Genomic DNA, 12,286 nt, shown 5'->3' on the forward strand with positions numbered 1-12,286 from the left:
GCCCGGCGCCCCAAGCCCCGCCCCGCGGGGTGCGGCCCCTTTAAGGCGGTGGGGGCGGGGCGCGGGGTGTTGTCAGTGTCAGCCCCGCACGCAGCCCCGGGAGCCCAGCGGTGCGGCCGGAGCCCCGCGTTCCTGCAGACGGCCCGTCGGGTCCAGGGGGCTCGCGCCTGGGCGGCGGAGGAGCCCGGCGCGGCCGGCGACTCACCCGAGCGGGACTGCAGGACCGAGGAGCGACCGACCCCGGAGAGGGACCCGGCGCGGTGGCCCCAGGACCCCCTGATTGCTCTCCGTGCACCCACCTTCCCGGCGCCCGCCCCGCAGAGCGCCCGAGCCCGCGCGCCCAGCCCCGGGGGAGCCGCCCGCCCCCGGCCGCCCGGGCCATGCTCCCCCGGGGCAGCGGCTGAGCCCGAGCGGGACCGGGAGCGCAGCCCGCGCGGAGCATGGAGCCGGGCCGGGCCCTGCGGGACGCGGGCTGGGCGGCCCTGCTGGTCCTGTTCGCGGCCTCGCTGCTCACGGTGCTCGGCTGGCTGCTGCAGTCCGCGCGCGGCTGGTGGCGGCGGGGGGCGCCCGGGGACCGGAGCCCGGGACCCGCTCCAGCGGCCGAGCCCGCGGGGCCCCTGCGGGAGCTGGGAGTGTGGAGCTCGCTGCTGAGGCTGCGGGCCGCTCCGACCGGCGCCCCGGGGGAGCCCGGCGTCCGGGGCCTCCTGGCGTCCCTGTTCGCCTTCAAGTCTTTCCGGGAGAACTGGCAGCGGGCGTGGGTGCGAGCGCTCAACGAGCAGGCCTGCCGCGCCGGGGTGAGTCTGACGGGACACCCAGGGGTCCCCTCGCTCAGCCTTTCCTTCCCAGGGAGGGACCGCTCGCTGCCCGGAGGGCCAGATGGGGGCGGGGATCAGCGGGGGAGCCCGTGGCCTCTCTTCCTCTTTGGGGTCAGAGAAAAGGGTGCAGGTGAGGCTGGAGGCGGTAGAAAGCCGGCTGGGTCCCCGGCTCAGTGTTCCTGTGGTCCGGATACTCTGGCTCCCAACCCCGGTCCAAACTGCTGTTCTCATAGCAACGCTAACCCTGAGCCCGCGGGCGCTTCCGCCCAGTGCGTGTGCGGATGGCGTTGGGGTGCGGGGGTGGGGGGCGCTGCGAGGGTGGGAGGGAGACAGGTAATACTCCTTCCCCGGAATTTGCCTGGTGCCCCTGCCCCCACACCCAGTTGACATTTCGGGTCCCAAGTCCCTGGTGCGATCAGGCATATTCCAGAGGAGCCTGATGTCCCCTCCCCCGCCCTCAGGAACCCACTGCTACCGTAACTCTTCTGTTTCCATGCTGATGTGTTGAGGGGAAGGTGTCTGGGTGGAGAGCGGATAGTCAACCCACACTCTCCCCGGGCATGAGCCTGAGCCGGCCACCAGCTAGCCTAGTCTACTTCCTCCCGCCGCACTTCCCAGGAGGTGGGGCAGGAAGCTCTCCTGAGACTGAGAGGTGGGGTGGGAGGTCAGGTCTCCCTCTCCCGGGCTCCGGCCCACCCTGGCCCAGGAATCTCTCCTTGCTCTCACCTCCACCAGGCCCCTCACTCAGAGGCGTCTCCACCCCCACTCCTGGGAGGGCTTTACTAACTCCCCAGATGCCTAGACACAGAAGTGACCACACGAGAAGTTGCCCGTCTCCTGCCCAGGTGGCTGGCAGAAATCCAGATAGCATCTTTCAGTCCAGTCTTGGACTCACACCTCCCCGGCGTTCCCCGCACCTTGTCCCTTGGTCAGGAGTGACTCCCAGGGCAGCTGACTCAGCTGGACATTGGCCTCTCTAGCAGGGAGTGGGGAGATTGGGGTTCCAAGCATCCGTCTCGCCATCTCCTGGGGCCTGGTCTCCAGATGTGACAACTGCAGAGCCAGGAATTGGCTTCCCTGGGTTCAGCAGGCAGATGAGCCCCGTGGATTTGTTTCCTCCCATCCCAAGGCCCAAGGAAGAGCTGTCAGTCCGTCTGGGCCCCTGCCCAGTTCTCCTTCCCTCCCTGCTCTCCAGACAGGGCTGCAGCAAGTTGCCTCCACTGCAATGAAAGAATTAGGAAGCTTTCAAGCCCTAAGCTAAGCAGCTTTTTGCTCCCTAATACCACCCTGCTGTCTGCCTGGAGGGACTAGCCGGACCTCTGGACCCTGCAGCCCTTTCAGCTTGCTTTTCTTCCCAGTCCCTTTGGTAAAGTTCCCCAAGGCCAGGCTGAGCTGTTCATCTCCAAGAGCATGGCTAGAATCATACTCTTGTGCATCCACATCCTATTTATTTGGAAGAAGCTTGGCCTCATTTCTCCAGCTCTTGCCTTGGATAAGTGGGCCTTACTGTTTTTACCCTTAGCTCAGTCATGTCTCTGTCTGCCCAACTATCATATATAAGTGACAACCTACAACGTGATTATTTTTTTCTGTGCATCCCTTTTCCTTTGGGTGGAGGGTGGAGGATGAAGAGGAAGTTTCGGGGAGAAGAGGGAGGCTCCTGGTATTCCAGGAAAAATCTAGGGCCTTCTGCTCAAGGTGACCTGGTCTCTGCGGTGGGCTAGCTCCCCACTTCTCCCTGGCAGCTGCAGGGCCCTGAAGAGGTGGGTTTGGAGGACAACACATCCTATTTGAAAGCCCTGAGCCAAAGAGGGGTCAGGAGCCAGCCTGCAGCTGCGGCCTCAGCAGTGCCAGGTCCCGGCCAGCAACTCAGCAGGCTCGCCCTGTAGAGGCAGCTCCAAAGACCTGACCTGTGTCCACATTACTCCCTCAGAGCTCCATCCAGATCGCCTTTGAGGAGGTGCCCCAACTCTTACCCAGAGCCAGCATTGGTCATGTGACCTGTGTAGACCAATCAGAGAACACCATGGTAAGGGTCTGCTGGGCAAGGCTTCTTTAGGGTCTCAGAGGGGGCTGATTCCAAGAGTTCCCTTTAGTCCAAGGGCTCTCAACCTGAGGTTGATGAATGACGAAGGGATCCAAGGATTGGCTTCAGGAGGTCTGAGAATCCCACTAAAGTGACATGCAACATGCAGTACATGTGTTCACATCTGCATTTTTCTGGGGAGAAGAGTCTTTGGCTTTTCTACGATTCTTTTATGGACTTGTGGCCTCCAAACAATAAAGTCTCAAGGACAGCTGAAGTGGGAGGGTCTGTTGATCCATCACAGAGCAGGGCAAAGCAGGATGGCGCATCCTTCCTCCATGCCTAACCCTCTTTGCCTCCATGCCTTGCCTGTCCCAGGTGCTGCATTGTCAGCTCTCTGCTGAGGAGGTGATGTTCCCAGTTTCTGTGACCCAACAGTCCCCCGCTGCCGTCTCCATGGAGACCTACCACATCACTCTGACACTGCCACCAACACAGGTGGAGGGGGTGTGGGAAATGGAGTTGGGCAGCAGGTGGTTCAATTTCCTTTTCAGTTGGGCTCCTTTCTAAGAGGGGATTGGGGTGGGAGGGTCCTGGGGAGTGGGAATAATTGGAGGAGTAGGCAAGTCATCTCAGTCTCTTGGTCCCTGTCCCTAGTTGGAAGTTAACCTAAAGGAAATCCCTGGCGAGGGACTCCTTGTGTCCTGGGCCTTCAGGAACCGCCCAGATCTCAGCCTGACAGTGCGTCCCAAGCTGCAGGCCAGAGAGGTAAGGGAGCAGGGCTGGGGGTCGGGGGAGGCAGGAAGAGGCAGAGCAGGGAAGGGGAGGCCGAGCTGGGGGCCCGTCTCTGTGCTCCTCTTCTCCCTGCAGAGAGGTGAGGAGCAAGTGGAGCTCTCCACGATTAAGGAGCTGATAGAGGATGCCATCGTCAGCACCCAGCCAGCCATGATGGTCAACCTCAGGGCGTGCTCTGTCCCTGGAGGGCTGGTGAGTAGACACTGAGAGCAAATAGTTTGCACCCTGATCGGTGTGGCTCAGTTGGTTGAGAATCATCCCATGCACCAAAAGGTCACTGGTTCCATTCCTGGTCAGGGCACACGCTGGGTTTTGGGCTCGATCCTCAGTAGGGGGCTTGTGGGAGGGAGCTGATTAATGTTTCTCTCTCTCTCTCTCCCTCTCCCTTCCTTTTTCTCCAAAAATCAATAAGAACATATTTTAAAAAAAATCAAATTGTTTGCAGGCATAGTGTCTCCAGGGTACTATGTTGGTATTCTCTTTTGACCTTTTGTACTTAGGTACCCAGTGAGAAGCCACCCACGCTGTCCCAGGCCCAGCCAGCCATCCCCAGACCCACCCGGTTATTCCTCCGGCAGCTTCGAGCATCGCACCTGGGAAGTGAGCTGGAAGGTGAGAGCTCGCCATGGCTAGGGGCTGCCGAGGTTATGGTTGCAGGCACTTGGCCTCTCTTTTCCTTAGTGGCTTCCCATCTTTGATCTGAGCATCTAATTTCTGTCTCCTCCCAGGCACTGGGGACCTGTGCTGCATGGCCGAGCTCGACAACCCCATGCAGCAGAAGTGGACCAAGTCCGCGAGGGCGGGTCCCGAGGTGGAGTGGACTGAGGACCTGGCCCTGTAAGGATTCCCACCCCTGCCCCGTTCCCAGGCAGACAGTCATCCCTTCCAGCACAGCCTGGCACGAACCAGCTCTGTTGTCACTAAACCTTGATGTGTGCCCCTTTAGGCCAGGCCCCCACTAGGTCCTGGGGTACAGATGTGACCACGATTCAGTGCCCACCTCGATGTGGTTTCCGTGTCGAGGCAGAGATAGATGGATGTAAAGAGAATGGAATTAGTGGTCTCTTCGAGGTTAAGTTAACAAAAAGTGCACAGGAACGCCCCCCTGGGGAGAGTAATTCCCGGAGGGGAATAAGGATCAGAGCAGGCTCCGTGGAGGAGGCGATATTTAAACCACACTTTCGAGTACCAGGAGGATTTCAACAGGCTGTGAGGGACACATGTTCCTGGCAGAGGGAAGAGCATGAGCAAAGGGAAGATGGTGGTTTGACATAGAGACAGAGACTGGAAGGCGGAGCTGGGCAGGGGCAGAGGGGCTTGCATGCCCCGCTGAGGAGGATGGTCTCCACTCGGGCCCTCTCCTATTCTCCTGGGAGAGGAAGTCCTTGGAGGGCAGGGGCCTCTGATTGGAGCACTCATACCATCTCATTTATGTACATCACTGTCTGCCTCTGTCCTGTGATCAGTTGGAGGGTGGATTCCTTTTGCTAACCTCCCCCCTCCCTGCCCTTGCTTCTCCTGGCCGCAGGGATCTGGGCCCCCAGAGCCGGGAGCTGGTCCTCAGGGTGCTGAGGAGCAGCCACTGTGGAGACGGTGAGTAGGAGGCCGGAAGGAGCACCCTGGGGGGCGTGGGGAGGCGGGTGCTGAGTAGAGCCTGACCATGGGCCCAGCTCATGGTGCTGCCCCTCCCCCAGCCGAACTCCTGGGCCAGGCCACACTGCCCGTGGGCTCCCCTTCCAGACCACTGTCCCGGAGACAGGTGTGCCCACTCACCCCGGGGCCTGGGACAGCCCTGGGACCCGCAGCCACCGTGGCAGTGGAGGTGAGGAGCGACCCGGGAAAGATGGGAGGAGGTAGCACAGGGTGGTCTTTGAGGCCCGGCCTCTTTGTGCTCCCACCCCTCGACAGCTTCAGTATGAGGAGGGTTCCCCCCGGAACCCCACCCCCTCCATGCCACGCCCCAGCATCACACCTACCAAGAAGGTCGAGCTGGACCGCACCATCATGCCTGATGGCACCATTGTCACCACGGTCACCACTGTCCAGTCCCGGCCTCGCACTGTAGATGGCAAGTCAGGTAAGAAGGAGGAGCTGAGAGCCCAGCAGTGGCCAGGGGCCTTGAGTGGCAGGTCGGTGGAGGGACAGGGAGGGGCAAGGAAAGCTCTAACCCTAACCACCCCTGTTCTCCACCGCATAGTCCTCATTATCTCTGCCTCCCTTGGACTTCCCCTCTCACCCTCCCTCTCCCTGACTGGTCCCTCCCATGTCAACCCTGGGCCCACCCACCCCGCCACTGCGGGTGACTCTTGCACTTCCACCTCCTAAGTTCCCCATCTTTTCACGGGTCCGGGTCCGTTCCCCTCTCTTTCCCCGGCCCCACTGCCTCATCTTCCCTCCCTCTAGCCTCAGCCAGCCAGTGCCCTGCAGGACCCTTCCACACGCCCAGTGGCCTCCATGGTGTTTCTTCTACTCCCAGGGTCCTCCATGACATTTCTCCCGTCTCTAGGGGTCCCATGGGATTCCCCTCCATCCAGGGGCCCCATGTGCCATCTCGCACCTCAGTATTTTCATGGCATCTCCCCACACTCCCATTAGTTCCTGTGGTGCCTCTTTGTCCCCAGCGCATCTTCTTCTTCCTGTTTTTTTAATAAGGAATATGAAATTTTTTTTTTTAATATTTCTTTTTTTTTAAAAAATATATTTTATTGATTTTTTACAGAGAGAAAGGGAGAGAGACAGAGAGTTAGAAACATCGATGATAGAGAAACATCGATCAGCTGCCTCCTGCACATCCCCCACTGGGGATGCGCCCGCAACCCAGGTACATGCCCTTGACCGGAATCGAACCCGGGACCCCTCAGTCCGCAGGCCGACGCTCCATCCACTGAGCCAAACCGGTTTCGGCTATGAAATATTTTTTTATTAAATATATTTTATTGCTTTCAGAGAGGGAGAGGGAGAGGGAGAGAGAAACATCAATGATGAGAAAGAACCATTGATCGGCTGCCTCCTGCACACCCCACACTGGGGATCAAGCCCCCAAACCGGGCATGTGCCCTTGACTGGAATCGAACCTGGGACCTTCAATTCACAGCCTGATGCTCTATCCACTGAGCCAAACCGGCTAGGGCCCCATGGTATCTTCGTAATCACTCTTGTGATTCATTATCTCTGAGTCACCAAAGCCTACATCTCAACAAAGACGGGGTGGGCGGGGGCCATTCTCAAACACCCCCAGCTCACTGACCCTCCCCCACCCAGCAGACTCCCCCTCCCGCTCCCCGTCCAAGGTGGAGGTGACCGAGAAGACGACGGTGCTGAGTGAGAGCGGTGGCCCCAGCAGCACCTCCCACAGCAGCAGCCGTGAGTGGGGACCTGGAACGTGGGAGTGTCAGCTGGTATTGGGGCCCCAAAGTCAAAGCCATTTTGGGTGGGGCCTGGGGGTTCTGGTCCAAGGGGAGCTGGAGCGGAGTCGGGTCCACCCTCTGCCCAGCAGGGGAGAGCCACCTTGCCAACGGCCTGGACCCTGTGGCAGAGACAGCCATTCGCCAGCTGACAGAGCCCAGCGGGCGGGCAGCCAAGAAGACACCCACAAAGCGGAGCACCCTCATCATCTCAGGTGTTTCCAAGGTAACAGCTCTGGGGAGAGCAGCCAAGGTGGGGAGGGAGCCCTCACGGATCACTGCAGTCCATTCAAACCTGTCCCTCTCGCCAGGTGCCCATCTCGCAGGACGAGCTGGCGCTGTCACTGGGCTACGCCGCCTCTCTGGAGGCCTCGGCGCAGGACTCTGCCGGAGACAGCAGCGGCCCCTCTCCCCCTCCCTCGGACCCCCCAGCCGCCTTTCCGGGAGCCCTGGACGCCCTCTCCAGCCCCACCAGTGTCCAGGAGGCCGATGAGACCACACGTTCGGACATTTCCGAGAGGCCGTCTGTAGATGATGTCGAGTCGGAAACAGGATCGACTGGTGCCCTGGAGACCCGCAGCCTCAAGGATCACAAAGGTGGGGAGAGGTCGGCACCCCCCTCCTCTGATACTCAGCGTCATGACCTGGGTCCTCCTGGAGCCTTAGGGACATGAAGGCCGAAGCCAATGGGCTGTGTCCTTCCACAGGGGCTGCCAGAGGCCCAGCCGGTCTCAGCCGAGCTAAGGTAGAGAGGGAGCTGGATGCGCTGGGTCCTGTGGCATTATTTACCACAAGTTTCCTTTTCCCGTGTCTAAGTGTGTCTCTTCCTTCCCTTGTGTGTTTTTTTCTTCCTTCCCTTTCTTTTATTTTCATATATATTTTTATTGATTTCAGAGAGGAAGGAGAGAGAGATAGAAACATCAATGATGAGAGAGAATCATTGATCGGCTGCCTCCTGCACGCCCCACACTGGGGATCGAGCCCGCGACCCAGGCATGTGCCCTTGACCGGAATCAAACCCAGGACCCTTCAATCCGCAGGCTGACGCTCTATCCACTGAGCCAAACTGGCCAGGGCTCTTTCTTCCCTTTCATTATGTACCCTTTCCCCTGTGAGTATAAGAATCCTACCCTGAGCCCTAACCAGTTTGGCTCAGTGTATAGAGCAGTGATGGCGAACCTTTTGAGCTCGGCGTGTCAGCATTTTGAAAAACTCTAACTTAACTCTGGTGCCGTGTCACATATAGAAATTTTTTGATATTTGCAACCATAGTAGAACAAAGACTTATATTTTTGATATTTATTTTATATATTTAAGTGTCATTTAACAAAGAAAAATCAACCAGAAAAATGAGTTCGCGTGTCACCTCTGACACGCGTGTCATAAGTTCGCCATCACTGGTATAGAGCGTCGGCCTGTGGACTGAAGGGTCCCAGGTTCGATTCCGGGCAAGGGCATGTACCTTGGTTGCGGGCACATCCCCAGTAGGAGGTGTGCAGGAGGCAGCTGATCGATGTTTCTCTCTCATCGATGTTTCTAACTCTCTATCCCTCTCCCTTCCTCTCTGTGAAAAATCAATAAAATATATTTAAAAAAAGAAAAGAATCCTACCCTGGGCTGACCTAGGACTGTCCCTGCGCAGTGACACTCCTGTGGACAGCTGGGGTACTCCTCACTGCTAAAGATGAGGGCTTCCCCCAACATCTTCAGTCCTCTGTCAACCACAGCTGCACTTAACCACTGACGGCTGAAGCCGGCATCACTTCTGGGATGATGAGCTCCCAGACCCAAAGCCGCCGCTGAGCGCCTCTCATGACCTGGTCTGAACGGGCCTCTTGGATACCCCTTCCTGCTCACGTCCTGGAATTTGTCAATGAGCCGGGTCCAGACCTTCTTGTTCTTCCATGTCTGCCTCTGAGGACATTTCTTTTTTTCTTCTTTTAAAAATATGTTTGATTTCAGGGAGGAAGGGAGAGGGTCAGAGAGAAACATCAATGATGAGAGAATCATTGATCGGCTGCCTCCTGCGCGCCCCGCACTGGGCTCTGGCCGAAGGAGCGGGTCTGGAACCTGCCCCGCCAGCTGGTCCTCCCTCCGAGCTCTGCCGCTGGGCGCCCTCCCCCTCCGCTCGGCGCCCTCCCCCTCCGCTCGGCGCCCTCCCCCTCCGCTCCGGCCCTCCCCCTCCGCTGGGCGCCCTCCCCCTCCGCTGGGCGCCCTCCCCCTCCGCTCAGCGCCCTCCCCCTCCGCTCCGCGCCCTCCCCCTCCGCTCCGCGCCCTCCCCCTCCGCTCCGGCCCTCCCCCTCCGCTGGGCGCCCTCCCCCTCCGCTGGGCGCCCTCCCCCTCCGCTCAACGCCCTCTCCCGCCCTCTCCCTCCGGTCCGCGCCCTCCCCCTCCGCTCCGCGCCCTCCCCCTCCGCTCCGCGCCCTCCCCCTCCGCTGGGCGCCCTCCCCCTCCGCTCGGCGCCCTCCCCCTCCGCTCCGGCCCTCCCCCTCCGGTCCGCGCCCTCCCCCTCCGCTGGGCGCCCTCCCCCTCTGCTCCGCGCCCTCCCCCTCCGCTCGGGCCCTCCCCCTCCGGTCCGCGCCCTCCCCCTCCGCTGGGCGCCCTCCCCCTCTGCTCCGCGCCCTCCCCCTCCGCTGGGCGCCCTCCCCCTCCGCTCAACGCCCTCTCCCGCCCTCTCCCTCCGCAGTGAGCTTCCTGAGCAGCGGCACGAAGCTCCTCTTCCGCCGGCGGCCCCGCCAGAGGGAAGCTGGGCTGAGCCAGTCGCACGATGACCTCTCGGACAGCATGGCCGCGCCCGGCGCCCGCAAGAAGGCCGGCAGCTTCTCCCGCCGCCTCATGAAGCGCTTCTCCTTCAAGTCCAAACCCAAGGCCGCCGGCAGCCCCAGCCCCCAGCTGTGAGGCCCCTCGCTGAGCGGGGCGGCCCGGCACGGAGGGCACCGGCGGGGAGCGCGCGGGGCGCTGCCGGCACGCGTGGCCTCCCAGAGCGGGGCCCGCAGTCCCGGGGCTCAGCTCCCCGCCGTCCCTCCTAATTTATTCGCTTTTCTATGTGTACGTCCGGGCCGGGAGCTCCGGCCTCGCGCCCAGGTGGCCTCGCCCAGCCCAGGAGGCGGCGGTCCCTGCGGGCTGGGGCTCGCTCCCGCGCAGCCTGCGCTGCCCGCGCCGTGTCCCCGAGGCCATGGCGGCCCACGGGAAGCGGGATGGGGCAGGTTCTCCCTCCTCCGCTCCCCCCCCTTTAGTACCGTTTTTTGTACTTGATGCCTCGCGGAGGTCTCCGGGCGGGACCCCTCCCTGCACCGACGGCTCTCGGGGCCTCACTGAAAGCCCGCGTGACGACGGCGATGGAGCGGAAGCAGGGGTGCTCCGCGTGTGCTGAGAGAGGATGACGGCCATTGCTGCGAGATGATTTGGAATTTAATTTATTAAAGTCAAATTGGAATTTATACGCTGCACCACTGGTTATCCTTTGAAAGGGGAAGGGGCAGTGAGGCTGTGGGGTCGATGGGGTGGGAGGATCCCACACGGCCAGGGAGGGGGGAGGGGGGAGGGACACATATTGGGTTTTCTAAGAACTTCCTTCCTGCCCAGCCAGTGTCGCTCAGTGGTTGAGCGTCGACCTGTGAACCAGGAGGTCACGGTTCGAATCCCAGTCAGGACGCATGCCCCGTTGCTGCTCGATCCCCAGTGTGAGGCATGCAGGAAGCAGCTGATCCATGACTCTCTCTCATTGATGTTTCTATCTCTCCTCCCTTCCTCTCTGAAATCCATAAACTACACATTTTTTAAAAGTTCCTTCCTGCAGGGAGGGAGGGACATGGAGAAAGAGGATGAAGAACAAGCGTCTTTAAAGAGTGAAGTTGTAGCAAAAAGGCAGTTTGCCAGTACAGGCATCTTCATTTCCCTTTTTTAAATTTTTATTTTTTAAAAAATTCCCTCTCTCTCTCTCTCTCTCTCTCTCTCTCTCTCTCTCTCTCATTTCCCTTTCTTGAACAAGCTGTTCCTTCCAGGATATTACAGAGTGCGGAGGGTGGACTCTGGATCTAGGCTGCCTGAATCTGACTCCTGATTCCGTTAGTTGACGTTGTGACCTTGGAAAGTTATGTAACTCAGAGTGCCTCCATTCTCCCATCTGTGAAATGGGATAACAGCTACCATTTGGTTGTAGACGAGAAGTGGTTAAAGTGCTTAGCACTCTCCTGGCACATAGTCAGTGAGGACGAAGGGTTAACTAGTGTCTCAAAAGAGATAGATTGGGAGGGGGAAGTCTTTTTAAAGTCTTTCATTTACAGTTCAGATATATACATAGTGTTTAGACATTTATATAATTTATGAAGTGATCCCCCAAGAATTCTAGTACTCACCTGGAACTATACATCGTTATTACAATACTAGAGACCCGGTGCATGAAATTCATGCATAGGTAGGGTCCCTAGGCCTGACCGGCAATCAGGGCCAATCAGGTTCCCCGCCTCCCCACCTCCCTGCCTCCCCACTTCCTCCTTCCCTCACTCTCTCAGTGCCCTGCTGCCACTGCTGCTGGTTGCCTGCCATGTTCCATGCCACCCCCTGGTGGTCAGCATATGTCATAGTCAAACTCCCGAGGGGACACTTTGCCGATTAGCCTTTTATATATATAGACTAGAGGCCCGGTGCACAAAAATTTGTGCACTCGGGAGGGGGGGGTCCCGCAGCCCGGCCTGTGCCCTCTCACAGTCTGGGACCCCTCAGGAGATAACGACCTGCTGGCTTAGGCCTGCTCCCGGGTGGCAGAGGGCAGGCCCAATCCCTAAGTGCAGCCCCTGGTCAGGCTCAGAGCAGGGCCGATTGGGGAGTTGGGGCGCCGCCCCGTCATGCACAGAGCAGGGTGGATCCGGAGGTTGCAATGCCACCCTCAGTCACTTTCAGGGTAGACTGATTGGGGGGTTGGGGCACCGCCCCCTGTTACACTCAAGGCAGGGTCGATGGGGAGGTTGCGGCGCCACCCCCTGTCACGCACAGAGCAGGGCCGATCAGGGGGTTGGGGCGCCGCCCCCTGTCACTCACAGAGCAGGGCCAATCAGGGGGTTGGGGCGCTGCCCCCTGTCACTAACAGAGCAGGACCCATCAGGGGGTTGAGGAGCTCCCCCCTATCACTCACAGAGTAGGGCCGATAGGGGAGCTGGGGCACCGCCTCCTGTCACACACAGAGCAGGGAAGATCAGGGGGTTGGGGCGCTGCACCCTGTCACACTCAGGGCAGGGCCAATGGGG

At 59.8% G+C, this 12,286-nt stretch overlaps 1 protein-coding gene across 5 annotated transcripts; it reads left to right on the plus strand.

The window, feature by feature from the left end:
• The first annotated feature begins 100 nt into the window (after nucleotides 1-100).
• Nucleotides 101-10,480, plus strand: C2CD2L (C2CD2 like). Of its 5 annotated transcripts, none has more exons than XM_070426212.1 (14): nucleotides 101-794; nucleotides 2,749-2,844; nucleotides 3,220-3,339; nucleotides 3,499-3,609; nucleotides 3,712-3,828; nucleotides 4,137-4,248; nucleotides 4,365-4,473; nucleotides 5,165-5,229; nucleotides 5,331-5,458; nucleotides 5,545-5,713; nucleotides 6,898-6,999; nucleotides 7,130-7,266; nucleotides 7,352-7,637; nucleotides 9,727-10,480. In XM_070426212.1, the coding sequence occupies exons 1-14, from the start codon at nucleotides 441-443 to the stop codon at nucleotides 9,936-9,938; spliced, it is 2,118 nt and encodes a 705-aa protein (XP_070282313.1). In that variant the 5' UTR covers nucleotides 101-440; the 3' UTR covers nucleotides 9,939-10,480. The 5 variants fall into 5 exon arrangements, with proteins under 5 accessions (XP_070282313.1, XP_070282314.1, XP_070282315.1 ...); XM_070426213.1 differs by having other exon boundaries at nucleotides 7,133-7,266; XM_070426214.1 differs by having other exon boundaries at nucleotides 6,901-6,999.
• Nucleotides 10,481-12,286: the final 1,806 nt, after the last annotated feature.

This window comes from Myotis yumanensis, unplaced genomic scaffold (assembly GCF_028538775.1).
Source record: "Myotis yumanensis isolate MYYU_CA2020_CCGP unplaced genomic scaffold, mMyoYum1.0.hap1 SCAF_10, whole genome shotgun sequence".
NCBI lineage: Eukaryota > Metazoa > Chordata > Mammalia > Chiroptera > Vespertilionidae > Myotis > Myotis yumanensis.